General features: G+C 49.7%; 1 protein-coding gene across 1 annotated transcript; it reads left to right on the top strand.

The window, feature by feature from the left end:
• Positions 1 to 3,938: 3,938 nt before the first annotated feature.
• On the top strand, positions 3,939 to 10,830 carry LOC102962737 (natural cytotoxicity triggering receptor 2). Its single transcript, XM_042987597.1, has 5 exons — positions 3,939 to 3,993; positions 4,140 to 4,481; positions 9,762 to 9,891; positions 9,999 to 10,111; positions 10,700 to 10,830. The coding sequence occupies exons 1-5, from the start codon at positions 3,939 to 3,941 to the stop codon at positions 10,828 to 10,830; spliced, it is 771 nt and encodes a 256-aa protein (XP_042843531.1).
• The last annotated feature ends 4,310 nt before the right edge of the window (positions 10,831 to 15,140 follow it).

Below are 15,140 nucleotides of genomic sequence, written 5' to 3' on the forward strand. Positions count from 1 at the left end.
TTTGCCCCTCCCCCCCCACGTTCCATCAAAAATAAATAAGACATTTAATTAATTAATTAATTAAAAAACAAAGTTCTCTCTAGGAAGAAAAGGATTGGGGTGTAGACTGTTGGGGCATAAAACTGACGCATTGTTATTAATATGAGTTTATAAACCTACAATTTTTGGAGCTGCAAGTTTGGAAGATATGTATGTGCATTCTTTTGACGAATTTTCAAAACAAAATAATACCGCGACAGCCACTGTGCCCGGTGTCTGTGCCTAGATGTAGAACTGAGTCACGATGACTTCTTTTTCAAAATGGATTTTAATTAATCTGTCCACACTGTCTTTCAGAAAGGTGGCATCAGTATGTTTGCCCAGCAGAATAGGTGATTGTTTTTTCCCTAAAATTCCCCCAACCCTGGTTGTCATCATTTCTCTTAACTTCTGTCACTCTGAGGAGAAGAGTAGTTTGGCACTTGTCTTAACAATGTCCACTTTGAATAGATTTTCCTTAACGTGGTTCATTGTATTTCTTCTGTAGGGAAGTACTTGCTCATAACCTCACTCCTTTTTTCTATTGAAATATTCATTTTCTCTTATTATTTAAAAAACTTTTTTTATATGAACTCGAATAACCCTGTATCTGCCAATTAGGAAGGAAACCTTAACTCAGAGTTGTGATTTGCCTTTAAATGTTATTTGCCGGGGCGCCTGGGTGGCGCAGTCGGTTAAGCGTCCGACTTCAGCCAGGTCACGATCTCACGGTCCGTGAGTTCGAGCCCCGCGTCAGGCTCTGGACTGATGGCTCGGAGCCTGGAGCCTGTTTCCGATTCTGTGTCTCCCTCTCTCTCTGCGCCTCCCCCGTTCATGCTCTGTCTCTCTCTGTCCCAAAAATAAATAAACATTGAAAAAAAAATTTTTTAAAAAAAAAATAAAAATAAATGTTATTTGCCATATCTTTTTATAATGTCCAGGTATTAATTTGTATATAGGATGACCCAGCATTTTTCCCTATATCGTTTCTGGCATTGGGGCCATGATCAGCAAGTTCTACTCTAGGGGGGCCTGGCTGGCTCAGTCGGTTAAGCATCCGACTCTTGCTTTCAGCTCAGGTCGTGATCTCACGGTTTATGAGTTCAAGCCCTGCACCAGGCTCTATGCTGACAGCGTGGAGCCTGCTTGGGATTCTCTCTCTTCCTCTCTCTCTGCCCCTCCCTTGCTTGCTCTCTCTGTCTGTCTCTCTCAAAAAATAAAATTAAAGGGGCGCCTGGGTGGCTTAGTCGGTTGCGTGTCTGACTTCAGCTCAGGTCACGATCTCACGGTCCGTGATTTCGAGCCCTGCGTCGGGCTCTGGGCTGATGGCTCAGAACCTGGAGCCTGCTTCCGATTCTGTGTCTCCCTCTCTCTCTGCCCCTCCCCCGTTCATGCTCTGTCTCTGTCTCAAAAATAAATAAACGTTAAAAAAAAAGTAAAAAAAATAATAATAAATAAATAAATAAATAAAATTAAAAAAATATATTTAAAAGAAGAATGTTCTACTCTAAATGACATAACTTTTATTTTTATTTCCTTTTAGAAGTTTGCTGTACTGCTATTTGATGTCTATATATATATAGGCATCGAATTATATATTAAATATATGTATATAATTAAAAGTCAAGGAAACATGATATTGTGAATGTTGATTACTAATGATGGCAGACATTCATTAATACCATGTAACAGGCACTTCTATAAATGGAAGGGCTTAATCATTTATTCCCAGAATAATCATATCAGTGATCCATTGTTATCTATTCAAGAAAGGAAAAAACTGAGACTTTTAGAGCTTTAGAAGTTTCCTCAAAAACTTCCCCTGGGCACCACGGACCCATGTTGACTTGGCAGAGAACAGCTCAGAGCCAACCCCAAGCTGGAGGCACCTAGACATAGTGGTATGTGGGCAAAGAGTGATCTTGGGGGACTGCAAGGAGGAGGCATCCCTTCCCAGGGGTCAGCAGCGACCAGACAAAGGGGACACTGGTGTGGGAACCAGTGGCTGCACACCCTCACACAAGTTGACACACATCTATGCCCGCCGGGGCCAGAGCCTCCTTCCTCCCCCTCAGAAGGGTGCCCTCCACCCCCGCATTTTGTCTGTAATTAGGTCAAGAGAGGAAACACTGAGCCCGGCTGAATGCCAGGAAATGAACCGCCAGGAGCTTGCCTCTGCAAGGGTGTACGCTTTGGTTTCCTGCCCTGTCCCCGGGCCAGACTTCAACAGAAAGTCCCCGTCAGAAGTCAGGAAGCTGGTCTGGTTACATCTTTACATCATCACGTGACTTTGAGCAGGTCCGACTGACCCATCTGGGCCTCAGTTTCCCCACGTGGGGGGAAAACAAAGCACACCTCCCTGCCAAGCCCACTGTGGAATTAGGAGAAAGCACACACGAACACCCTAAGTGCACTGATGGGTGCAAACGGGTAGTGGGCATCGTCTTGAGCAGTCCTTTCGGTGCCACAACCCCATCCTGCTTTTCCCTGGTCGTTTCTAGGAAAGAGTCAGGTGCCTCCCATGCCCGTCCTCTTTCTGCCCCTACATCCTTATCCTCAGTCTCTGCCCCCTCTCACTGCAGAAGCAGGGCTCTGCACCCAGGCAGAAAGGAGGGCAGGAGTGGGGGGCGGGGTGCAGGGGAGCAGGGGACTTGGAATTAACACCCTCAATACGTTCAAATTCCCTCTTCAGGCATGAGCTCTGAGTAGAGTTCCCTGGTGGTTGCATGTGGAGTTACATGTTAGCACAGGGCTGTGGGTCCTGATGTCTCTCTCTCTCTCTCTCTCTCTCTCTCTCTCCCTCTCTCTCTCGATCCCTTCTTTCTCCCAACATTTGTTTGTATGTTTTATATAAAACCTCTTTGTAAACTGCATCATTTTTTAAAGCTTATTTATTTATTTTGAGAGAGAGAGAGAGCGAGAGTGCATGGAAGGGGCAAAAAGGAAGGGAGAGAGAACCCTCTCTCTCAGCACAGACCCTGAGGCAGGGGCTCAGACTCACGAACCGTGAGATCGTGACCTGAGCCGAAATCAAGAGTCCAACGCTTAACTGACTAAGCCACCCAGGCGCCCCGCGTCATTTTTTAAAAGTCGGTTCCCTAAAGATGCTGGAGCCCTGCATCTATCTACACATCAATGACACAAACAGCGCTCTAGTGCCCACAGGCAGGAGTCGAGGATTTATAGGAGACTGGTGGTCCAGGCTCCTGTGTTCCATCCCCCATTGACCCATCCCTCCACCCAGCCGGGCTCTCTTTGCCCCCAGCTCCACTCTCCCTTCCTTTGCCAGGGACTCTCCCTATACTTTCTTACCCCTCCCCTCTCCCCTCCAGCACCCACAAAGCCTCCCAGGGAGGAAACATGTCAGTGACCCGCCAGGCAGGACCGGGCTTGAAGTTTCTGACGACCCCCAGGGTCAGTGGGGTTTAGTGGAGTCTTGCACAGACCTCCAAGTGCCCCTGAGCTGGTCACCCACCTTCAGCGTGGCTCGCCCTGAAGAGAGGGGCAAAGCCAGGGTCCTGCAAAGAAGAGGCAGTGCACAGAGGGAGGAGAGTGGACAGCCCGTGACCACAGCTTCCTCCTGGCTGTCCCAGCTCCTCCCCCAAGGTCAGGCCCTGAGGGGGAAGGGGCAGTGGGGCACAGAGGAGAGAAGCAGTCTCTATGGACACCCAGGAGCTGTGCGCCACGCAGGGCTGTTCCCTCCTGGTCCGGATTTACAACTGCCACCGTTGGTCTCCGCTTGCCTCTGCCGGCCAGGTCGGCGCTCCCCGGGTCTCCCACTCCCCAAGCTGCCCTTGGCCTTTCTCATTTTATCTATCTTGGAGGTGCTGGGAAAGCTGAGGAGAATCAGACCAGCTCCAGGTTCCCTCTCCCCAGCGTCCCCCATGTCCCCTGGCACCAGCACGAGAGGAAATGGCCACATGGTCCAGAGAGCCCCGCTCCCACCCCTGCTGCTCCTGTCACTGTTGATCCCAGGTGAGGAGGAAGGCGAGAGCCTGGGGAGGAGAGGCGAGGGTGGTACAGGGACTACAGGACCGCGGGCTCCAGAGCAAGTGCTCTGGGCCTGGGGCTGCTGGAGGAGCAGGTCCTGGTGTGGCCCTGACCTGCTGCCTCCCCTCCAGGCTCGTGGGCTGTACCAGAGGCACAGCCACTTCACCGAGTGGCGGGGCAGACGCTTTCTGTGAGATGCCAGTACCCCCCCAAGGGCTGGCCCTACGAGAGGAAGAGCTGGTGTAGGGAGCTATCGGTGTTCAAGTGCACCAGGTTAGTCACCAGCTCCGGTCCCCGCAGGCTGGCTCAAGCCTCTCGATTCTCAATCTGGGACAACCCTAGCACCGGCCTCTTCATTGTCACCATGACTGGGCTGAAGGAGGAAGATTCAGGACACTACTGGTGTAGAATTTACCATGCTTCCGGCAACTCTGTCTCTAAGTCCATAAGGTTCTATCTGACGGTGTCTCCAGGTAAGCCTCTTCCTAGGGGGTCCCCTGGCTCCCTTTGGGTGCCTTCTAGTTTCTTAGTCATGAAGCCTGGCTGCCCGCCCCCCATTCAGATCTCCTGGGAAGGTTGTTGGGAACAGGTGTCCCAGGGACTTGAATACATGTACACACACACACACACACACCCCTCACTCACTGTCTTGATGATTTACAAGCCTCATCAAAGGTGCCCAAACAGATCATGGGAGCATTCTGACCCTGAGCTCATATGACCTGGCCACAGGGCAGCCCGAGACTGCCTGGCATTCTTAGAGAAGGCACCTGTACCTGGCACAGAGTAGGTGCTCAGTAAATGTGTGGCCCTGGCCACAAACCACCCCCCGCCCCACCATGTTGGTATCATGTTGGTCTGTCCATTCTTCCTGGCCCAGATCAGAGGTCAGCAAACTCTGGTCTGAAAGCTAAGGGTGATTTTTAAATGGTCGGGGGGAAAAAGTCGAAGAAAAATAATATTTTGTGTCACACAAAAATTACAGGAAATTCAAATGTCAGTGTCCACAAATAAAGGGTTTTTTGGAATACAGCCATGCCCATATGTTTATATATGATTTAAGGCCATTTTCATGCTACAGGAGCAGCTGTTCCAACAGAGACCATATGGCCCACAAGCCTAAAGTGGTTACTCTCTGGCCCTTTACAAACAAGTTGGCCAACATGAGTCTGAATCAGAGCTTCTCAAAGCATCTGTGGTTGCAACGAACTGAATGTTCAACCCACAAAGTCATGGGTTGAAATCCTAACCTACAATGTGATGGTATTTGGAGGTGGGGCCTCTGGGAGGTGATGAGGTCATGAGGGTGGGGCCCCTAGGAGTGGAATTAGTGCCCTTACCAAAGAGATCTCCAGCAAGCTCTCTCCTCCTCTTTCTGCCATGTAAAATGATAGCCTGCAGAGGGAACTCTCCAGAACCCCACCACACTGGTACCCTGACCTCAGACTCCCAGCTTCCAGGGTAAGAAATAAATTTCTGTTGTTTCCAAACCACCCAGGCTGTGACACTTTGTTATGGCAGCCCAAGCAGACTAAGACAGTGGTGGAGGACCTTTTCAAAACATCTCCAATCCATCAATGACTATCTTCTGGTAAAACACAATAAAAATGAATTACTAGAAAAATTAAATGAGAGAAAAACACACACATACAAAGCACAAGCCCAAAATGCTGATTTGATTTTACAGACATAAAATTACTTTTCAACAAAGACAATCAGAACAAACATAAGGGGAAAAAAAGTTCAGTTATAAAAACGGTTCCCATTGATTATTGAAAGTATGCATGTGGGTGATGGATGTTGTTGTTAACATTATAGCTGAAATCCAAGAAGGAATTCTAAATCAATTCCTACAAGCTCAATATTTTTATTTTTAATTTTTACAAAAGGAAGCGAGCGGTGCTATATTCTCAAAATGCATCCTCGATCCTTCATCAGGGGCTAGTTCCAAATTTTTATTTTATAGAGTTCTGTTTACATTTGAAATACCTTTTGATGAAAAAATGGTCTCTGGTTCTGTGAATTTCCTACCATGTATCTTCTTTGGACAGATAATAAAATGCAAAACATTCCATCAAACTATCCAGGTTTCTCTACAAGCACTTTTGCAGACAAGATCACCTATTTTGCTGATAATTGTTACTGAATTAAGAACATGTCATGAAAGTTTATAGAAACTATCCTTCTAAGCCTCTAACTTTTGTTTGGGCGCTTAGATCTCATTTGCCGTTGAAAAATATGTTGTGTCCTTCCCTGGCATGGAATTGCCTCAAACCTGTGATATAACCAAGCCTGACCATGTGATTCCCATCTTTAAAAAGTTAGTACTGACCTGGTTTCTATCTTGCCAAGATAGTGGGAGTCCTTTTCGTAGCTCAAACGTTCTCAACAGAACTGTCACCCTCAGTAATGAATCATTGCAACCTGGCATACAATAACAACTCTGAGGGGTTTCCACATGATCACATAATAAAGAGAACGATTTCAAATTCAACGCGTTCATCTTTATGTAATTCACGATTTTTCCCACTTTGGTAGGCACGCGTGCAGCTCAGCTGATATTTTCTCAGAGCAAGAATTTGAAGGAGGCGGTGCACTGGCTTACACTCTGGTGCAAGGCTCCTTCATCTGAAGGACTACTCCCGCGTGTTTTCCTGTCACATAGCAGCTATCAGAACATACTCGGACGCGAAACTGGAGCCACAAACCACTGGTCGATAATAAAATCCTTCATAGTTCTATTCAGCTCAGGGCTAGTTGTGTTTTTGACAATGAAACGAAATGACACAGAGGAATACCTTCCTATCATCATGTTCAAATTGCACGTAGTCTAAAAAGAATAACTATGTTTGCGATGTGCTTTGCTCAAGTTGCCGTGAAAAACACCTTGCTAACTTTATTTGTCCCAGGAGTTGGTCTTCCTCCTCATTAGCCAATTCCCGAGTATGTTGAGCTAATGTGTCAATAAAGTGATATTTAATTTCCCTTCTTTGCCACAGACTAGCTCAACAAGGTAGAGCAGACACCTCTGTTACAGTCTTTCGATAATGTTTTGACACCTGTAGGTAGACATTTTGTCTTAGCAACACAAAGCGTTACTTTACAAGAAGCCCACAGAACTCTAGAGTTACTAGGTGAAATACTGACTGCTTTGAAGAAAGTTATAATTCAGGACTCTTTTAAAAACAAATAGCTCATTTTGAACTTGTGGTTTAATGTTTTGTAAATGTCACTTGCTTTCATGATGTACTTGTTCCTTAGCCTCTTCACTGAGCCTCAACAATGAACTCAATGGGTTTGAGTGCCTCACCATTCATTAGAACTACAAACCTCATGCTATTTATGAGTGCCATAGTTTCCTGTTGCTGTCATCACAAATTTCCACAAATGTAGTGGCTTAAAACCACACGAATTTATGACTTCACAGTTCTATAGATCAAGAGTCCAGCATGGGTCTCACTGGGCTAAAATCAAGGTATCAGCAGCAGGCTGTATTCCTTTCTGGAGGCTCTTAGAATCTACTCTCACGCATTCAGGTCTTGGACAGAATTCAGTTCCTTGTAGCTATAAGACCAGAGTCCCGTTTTCTCACAGGCTGCATAACTAAGAGCTTTCCCAGCTTCTAGCCGCTTCCACACATTCCTTGGCTTGTGGCCCCTTCCTCTGTCTTCAAAGCCAGAAGCCGTTTTCAAGCTGCACTGCTCTCTGACTACAGCTGGGAAACATTCTCTGCTCTTAAATACTAATCATTAGCTTAGGTTCGCCCAGAATATCTCTCCACCTCAAGTCCTTAACCTTAATCACATCTGCAAATCCCCTCTGGCCCTGTGGGGTGACATTCACGGGCTCCTGAGATTAGGAAGTGGACAGTGTTCTGCTTTACCATAGTGAAGGATTGCATGTTCAGACATAACCAGTGCAAACCCTTTGGAATGATCTCAGAAGGAAAAGTATCTTTGGAATTAATTCCGCTATCACCGTTTGGTTTATTATTACTGCTACATCCCGAAAAGATGGGGCTTTTCTTGACACAATGCTCAGTGACTTTGTTTTGCTGTCTGTTAATTTAGTACTCGAATTAACTAATCACTACTCTACATTAGCTAATCATGTTAAACTCCAATTTAAAAAAAAAAATGGATAGGGGCACCTGGGTGGCTCAGTCGGTTGAGCTTCTGACTTCAGCTCAGGTCATGATCTCGTGGGTCGTGGGTTTGAGCCCCCCATCGGGCTCGCCAGCCCACCAGAATGGATCCCACTTTGGATCCTCTGTCTCTCTCTCTCTCTGCCCCTCCCCTGATTGTGCTCTCCCCAAAATAAGTAAATATTTTTAAAAATAAATTCATAACGGATAGATTGAAAATGTCAATGATTATAAAAATTTATAAAAATAACTTTTTCAGGTCTTGATACACTTTTGGGTTATAGTCGAGCAACGAACCTTCAGGTATCATGATCCTGCTCTGCTCCTGTCATGCAGCCTGCCCCATGTGTGATTCTCCGTGACAGTTTGCCAGTACCTAAACTGATTGACATCCTGTTCCACCAGACCGGTTTACTAATCACATGCTTGGACCTTGAGGCAATGTCAGATTGATAAATTCCAAGATCCTTACTCCCGATTTCTATATTTACCTTGTGCAGGCAGGTTATAAATAATTTGTGGACCAGCATCCACCCACAGATCACACGCTGTAGCTCAGGACTAGAATTTTCCCTGAGTGTCATGAGAACCTCTTCTAGGTTGGGCACATGGGTTGCTCCCAGTAGTCACTCTGGGCAGCCTCAGAAAGAGTGCTCTTGTGGGACAGGGTCATGGCCACATGTCCATTGACCTGGGACTCTCTCCAGGGAAGCCCCTGGGCCATGGGATGTCCCAACATCAGGTACCCTCTCCCCCATGCCTCTCCCAGCCCTTCCCTCAGCTGTTCCCTTCATGGATCCTGGGTGGATGGGTATATAGACCTAGCTGAGGACACCGAGAGTCCCCACTTCCTGTCACAGCATTGGGGCTGACAGCACTCGTTTCCCTTCTGGGCCTCACCCACCCCCAGTAGTCATTATTCTCTCTTCATCCTTAATAGCCCCCATCACCTTTCCAGAGATGGCCTCCCACCAGCCTCCATCAAAAGCTCTGAGCACTGGTAGGTCTGGGGTCTTACTGGGAAGGCAGGGCAGTGGAGGTAGGGGACAGGGAGCTTGCAAAAGTTTCAGAATCAAGAGGGGGCCCCATAAAATGTACTTACCCAGGTCATTGAGGCAATGGGGTCTGCAGAGGGACCCAGAGTTCTGCAGCAGAACCAGGAAGGACAGGGGTGGGAAAGCAGTCTGAAAGTTCCCTGGGGAGGGGCCCCTTCCCCCTAATAGCACCAGAAGTATGAGAATGGGAAGGGATGTCAGAGATGAGAGCCACTGTGACTGTTTCCCCACTTGGGGAGGCTCGGAGCTAGACAGTGCCCTTCCAAACTGGTAGGCATGCTTCGAGAGAAGCCCCGGCCTCCTGACTCCCATTCCAGTGCTCTTCCTGGAGCCAAGAACACCTCCACAGGCACTGAATAGAGCCTAAACCACAGATCTGTCTAGTCTTAAGCCATGGGACTTCATAGCCCAGTCCCGACCCCAGAATTGGTTTTTTCCCAGGCTCTGAGCTTCTGTTCCCAGTTCAGCCCAGGTCCCCATTCCAGCTTTCCTGCCAGCTAGAACAGATGTGCTGTCCCTCCAGCTAACTCAGATTCCTTTTCTTTCCCTGACAGCTTCCGCCTCCACGCAGGCCACCCGGGCTTCCCGTGACCTGATGTCATCACAGACCCAGAGCTGTGTGTCCTCCACTGGAAGAGCCAGAGAGGCCCCCAGGGCTTCCTCTGCCATCACTGCCCCTTCACAGTGAGTTCAAGGGTGGGACCCTCACGCACACGGCCCTGGCTCAGGGGCCCACAGCAGAGAGCTGCCACCCCAACCGGCTCCCCTCCCCTCTGTTTTCTGTTCTCCAGGCAACAAAACTGCACCCTCCACTGTCACCCTGCAACCCCCAGCACTCTGGTCTCCGTGCTCTGTGGACTCCTTCTGGCCAAGAGCGTGGTGTTGTCAGCCCTGCTTGTCTGGTGAGTGGGTTTGGGTTGGGCTTGGGAGAGAATGAAGCAGGGAGGGGCTTCCGTCCCTGGACAGATGGTCAGACAGGGAATCAGCCAGTGAACACAGAGGCAAGAAAAATGATCCCCAGCAGGGCTGTCCAAATTAGACCCTCACTGACTGCCTGCTCACCACAAGATCACTTTTGTCTTTCCAAAACTCAGATGCTTTGTCCACATGTTTCCGCCTGTTTTCTCCTCCCCTCTTCTCCTCCTCCTTTCCTTCCCCTACCCTTCTCCCCCTCTGATTCAGTATCACTGACCTGTCCAACCAGGAAATCCCTCCCACTGCCTGCCCTTCCAGGAATGCCTGCCCAAACCCAGGGCACAGCCCCTTCCCAAGCGGTGACAGAGGGAGGGTATGCACAGGAGAGAGGGTCACATCCAAGGAGAAGGGGATGCACAAGGCAAAGGTAGGTGGGGCTGAGGGAAAGGTGTGGGGACAGGGACCCATCAGGCAGAGCGCAGGCTTGCTGAAGGGGGGACAGCCTGTGGGGAGAGGGCAACAGGCTCAAAGAGTGGGTTTGAGTCACTTCCTGTATTTCTTCACCCCTCCCATGTTAGGGCCTTAAGGAGTCGACATGCGCAACACAGAGGGAGGTCTCTGATGCACCCAGCTCGGTCCAGACTCCAAGCCTCAGGGCCCAAGAAGGATGGCCAGTATCCCCCAGGCTCCCCAGGGGCGCCTCCCTGACCTCTGAACCCTTCGCTCCTTGCAAAGAAAAGGCGGAAGTCCCCCAGAACTTGATCCAACACCCTTGGCTACACCCCTCACTCCAGTGTTGAGGATTTCTCAGCCTGGCCTCCTCCCAAGGTCCAGGCCCACGGCTTGCTCACACACAGCTGGCATCTGGTCCAGCACCATCCAGGGATGGGAGCCGAAGACAGTGCAGTGGCTGTCCACCAAACTGGAGCCACCACAGCGGGCCACTCTGACTCTTCCCCCCACGATCTTCTCCCCTAGCCCTCCCCCTCATCCTCCTGCTCCCTTCCTCCTCCTCCTCCTCCTCCTCCTCCTCCTCCTCCTCCTCCTCTTGTCCTTCCCCCTCTTCCTCCTCCCCTCCTCCTCTCCTTCCCCCTCCTCTCCCTCCTCCTCCTCCTCCTCCTCTTCCCCTCCTGTCTGTGGCCCCACAGCTCAGCCAGAATCCCAGGTCACCCCCAGCATTTCTCTCTCCATCCCTGTTTGCTCAGCCACACTCTGCCAAGACCTCTGTTCTGCTTCTCTCTGTGGCTTCTGCCTCTTCCTCCTCTTCCTCCCCCTTTGCAAATCCCCAGCACCTGGCACCTGTACCCAGGCCACTCTTTCAGTCACCTAACTGGCATCCTGCCTTTGGTCTCCACCTCCTAGATTGTTCCCCTTTATCCGTCCTTTCTCAACAACACCTCTGTGCATTTTTACTGCACAGGAGGTGGGGGCCTCTGCTCTGCCAAGTTCAGCCACCCTGGTCACCATCACCACGTCACTATGTTCCACACTTACTGCCCTTGCAGCCACCAAGATGGCCACAGGCTCTGGAGAGGAGTCACCCCACCTTGTCCTGCACAAGCTGAGTGGGAGGCTCCACAGTGGAGACCACCCTGGTCTGACCCGAGGCACTGCCCCTCGTGGGACTGCTGTGTCTCTGACACTTACTATCTCGGTGTCGGACTTCCCAGATGGAGCCTCTAAATTTATCTTTTCTCTCCTGTCCTTCCTCTATTTTTCTTTATTCCTACTTTCTGGGAAAGTTTCTCAAGGTTGCATTCCGGTCCTTCTATTCAAAGGTTTACCGTTTATGCTCTCACACCTTAAAATGTCTAAAGGGTCTATTTGTTCTCCGAATGTTCCTTTACAACATGCGTGTTTGCTTTGGCGACGCCATTTTTTCTCAGGCAGTGTTAAAGTTTTAACTTTTTGAGGGTTGTGGTGGTTTATTTTTTTAAGCCTTGTCTGTTTTCTGTTTCCCCCAAATACCTTTTTCTATCTTTCATTTTCTCCTTTTGTTGACCGCTGTCTTTCCTCAGAACTTTCTGGAAGCCTCTGCTGCTTCTTGGCAGAGCACCGGTATTTAAAAGCTTGGAGGCCCTGTGCGTGTTACAGAGATTTGTGGACTCTACGTTGATTTGGCAAGGGTGTTGTTACGGGCTGTTATGTGCCCCCCTCCATTTATATGTTCAAATCCCAACTCCCAAGGTGATGAGGGAGGAGCCCTCACAAATGGGATTCTGCCCTTACAAAGCTCCTTGCAAAGCTCCCTGGCTCCTTCTACTCTGTGACGACGTGGTGAGGGGACAGCCCTATAGGAACCAGGAAGGTCTCACCAGACACACAATCTGCCAGCAACTTGGCCTCAGACTTTCCAGCCTCCAGAACTGTGGGAAATAAGAGCTGCTGACGCCCCTCAGTCCATGGCATTTTTGTCTCAGCCACTAAGCGGACTAAGACAAGCACCGCTTCGTTTTTTTCTGACAGCTCAGTGTCTCCAAAAAGGTGCTTTGAACCGTCCTCCTGGGGATATAAACCTGGTTCTAGGCACCAGCTGTGGCAAAGCAACTTCCATTTTCACTCACTCGGGCCCCAGGTGGAACACAGTGTCCTTCTCCAAGGTGCCTGGTGCCCTGGGAGGGCATCTCTGTGACAGACCCTCGTCAGAGACTAACCTGTGGGTTCTCTGTCGGGTGAGAGAGAGAGAGCAAGGAGGGAGAAAGGATGTGGACAGCTGACCCACTCACTCTGTCTCACAGGGGGGCAGAGAAGCTAGGAGCCAGACTGCATCTCAACCCTAGTCCCCAGCTTGTAGTCTGCGTCCTGAGGTCCCCCCGCCTCCGATTCCTAAGGCTTCCTGGGTTTGTAAGGTAAAAAAGACTTGCTTCTTATGTCTCCCTCCCCCACGTTTCTCTGGTCCATTAAAGTCGTCCAAATGTTACCCAGCTTTAAGACTTCCATGGAGCTCTCCCTTCATCCTTGAGGATGGATTTATGCAATTCTTGCTCATTTATCACCACTTCCCTCACACAGCTTGCCCATCTCCTCAGCAGGAGCAGAGGGGCCTCAAATTTTCCATCCAATCACCCCTTCCAGCTCCCACCACCCTGGGCAGGAAAGAGCGAGATCCCAGATCTCCACTTGCTCCTGTAAAGACTCCTGGCCTCTTCTCCACCCTCCATCACAGCCAGTGCTGGGACCCCCAGACCTGCGGCTTCATTCCTTCCTTCCCTGCTCACCCTAGTCCCAAAAGCCCGGGGCTCCCTGGTCCACCCTCATCACCCAGGATGGCATCTCAGTAAGACCTTATGAATTCATCAGATGAGCCCCATTTCCCACTCTTCCCCAAATTCGTACGTCTTTTTGCTCTGCCCTCTGAAACATGAGCCCTTGTGAGCTCAACCTCTCTGAACATCACCTTCCTACTTTCATGGAAATCTGCGTCTGCTAGGAGAACACTGCTCTGTCTGTCATTCTGGCCCACGGTGGCATTTCTCTCTCCTTCACCACTAGGCCGGGGCGGGGGAGGGGGGTCCTTTTCACTCCTCACTGCCGCTTCCTACCTTTTTATCCTCCCTAAAGCAGCTCCACAATCTGATTTCCTGCCACCGGACTGTACCGTAGACTACGTCCATCAGTGTGGCATCTCTATATAATCGGGAGCCCCCTGCTTCTCAACGGTCTTAACCCCTGGCTCACTGTAACTTCCCATGGCTATTGTCACAATGCTTGGTGAGCTGAGGCCCATTTGGACTCATAGATGATCCTTCCAAATCCCTGGCCACCTGGTTCCTGATCTCCTCTCCTGCAATGATCTCATCCCCTTCTCTGCCTCAGCCTCCCATTCAGATGGTCAGCAGGAATAGCAGCACCCCTCCTTGGTTTCAATTCTGAGCACCCACCTGCCAGCCCCCACCTGTCTCTCTAGCTCAAGCCAACCTGATCATGGTGTCTGTTCAACACCACTGGGATCCCTGACCCTCTAGTCCTGCCAGCTCGTCCCTCTCCCTTACCTCACTCGTGCCTTCCTTTCCCTTGGATTCCATGGCCTATACTCACAATCACTCTTTGGCACAGAGTCTCAGTTCCTCTTCCCCCTCTGCTGTCATTGAACTCCCCTGGCACACCTCCAGCCCTGGTTGTATCCAGCTTTCCATTTCTCCATCCTGCAGCTTGTCCTAAGGCTGAATGTGGCCGGAGAAAAGCAACTTATCGTGCTGAAGTGTCTCCCTGTAACCACATGGTCTCCACCCTAGACCTCTATTCCATGCCGTCCTCTGGTCCCTCAAACTCCAGTGCCCACTCTTCACCCTCTGCTGGTGTCCTTGCACCCAAACTCACTAAAAACAATGAGGCCTATTCGGTCCCGCTGCACCTGTCAATCATCCCCCTTCTTTACCCCAGGCTCACTCTCTTCTCCCTGTTCCCAATGCAGGCCAACCTCTCCACATAAGATCCATCCCATCTTCTCTTGTCTACACAAGAAAATCACTCCAGAAGTTCTTTGCCCTCTCACATATCACAACAGTCAGAATATAAACGGGCTTAAGGGCGCCTGGGTGGCTCAGTCTGTTAAGCGTCCGACTTCAGCTCAGGTCATGACCTATTGGTCTGTGGGTTCAAGCCCCACATGGGGCTCTGTGCTGACAGCTCAGAGCCTGGAGCCTGCTTCTGATTGTGGGCCTCTCTCTCTCTCTCTCTCTCTGCCCCGCCCCTGTGTGCATTCTCTCTCTCTCTCTCTCTCTCTCTCTCTCTCTCAAAAATAAACATTAAAATTTTTTTAATAAATAAAAACAAATGGGCTATGACATATTTAAAAACCCTCTCTTGACCCCATAGCATCTCTACCTACTCCTCCACATTCTATTGCTCTTTACAACCCAACCATAAAAGGAGTGGAAACACTCTCAGCCCCCAATATATCTCCTCTTGTTGTCTCTTGAACCCCTTCCAATCGGGCCCTTGTGCCACTCCCTGCAACATCTTGCCACGGTGTCCAGTGACTTCCACATTGCTAACTCCAGAGGCCAGTCCTCAAA

This window comes from Panthera tigris, chromosome B2, assembly GCF_018350195.1.
Source record: "Panthera tigris isolate Pti1 chromosome B2, P.tigris_Pti1_mat1.1, whole genome shotgun sequence".
Taxonomy (NCBI): Eukaryota; Metazoa; Chordata; class Mammalia; order Carnivora; family Felidae; genus Panthera; species Panthera tigris.

Bases quoted from the DNA above. Each gene is read 5' to 3' on its own strand.
- LOC102962737 (XM_042987597.1), top strand. From the start codon at position 3,939: ATGGTCCAGAGAGCCCCGCTCCCACCCCTGCTGCTCCTGTCACTGTTG. The intron at 9,892-9,998 runs GTGAGTTCAAGG...TCTGTTCTCCAG, and splicing joins GCCATCACTGCCCCTTCACA to GCAACAAAACTGCACCCTCC. The intron at 10,112-10,699 runs GAGTGGGTTTGG...CCTCCCATGTTA, and splicing joins GTCAGCCCTGCTTGTCTGGT to GGGCCTTAAGGAGTCGACAT.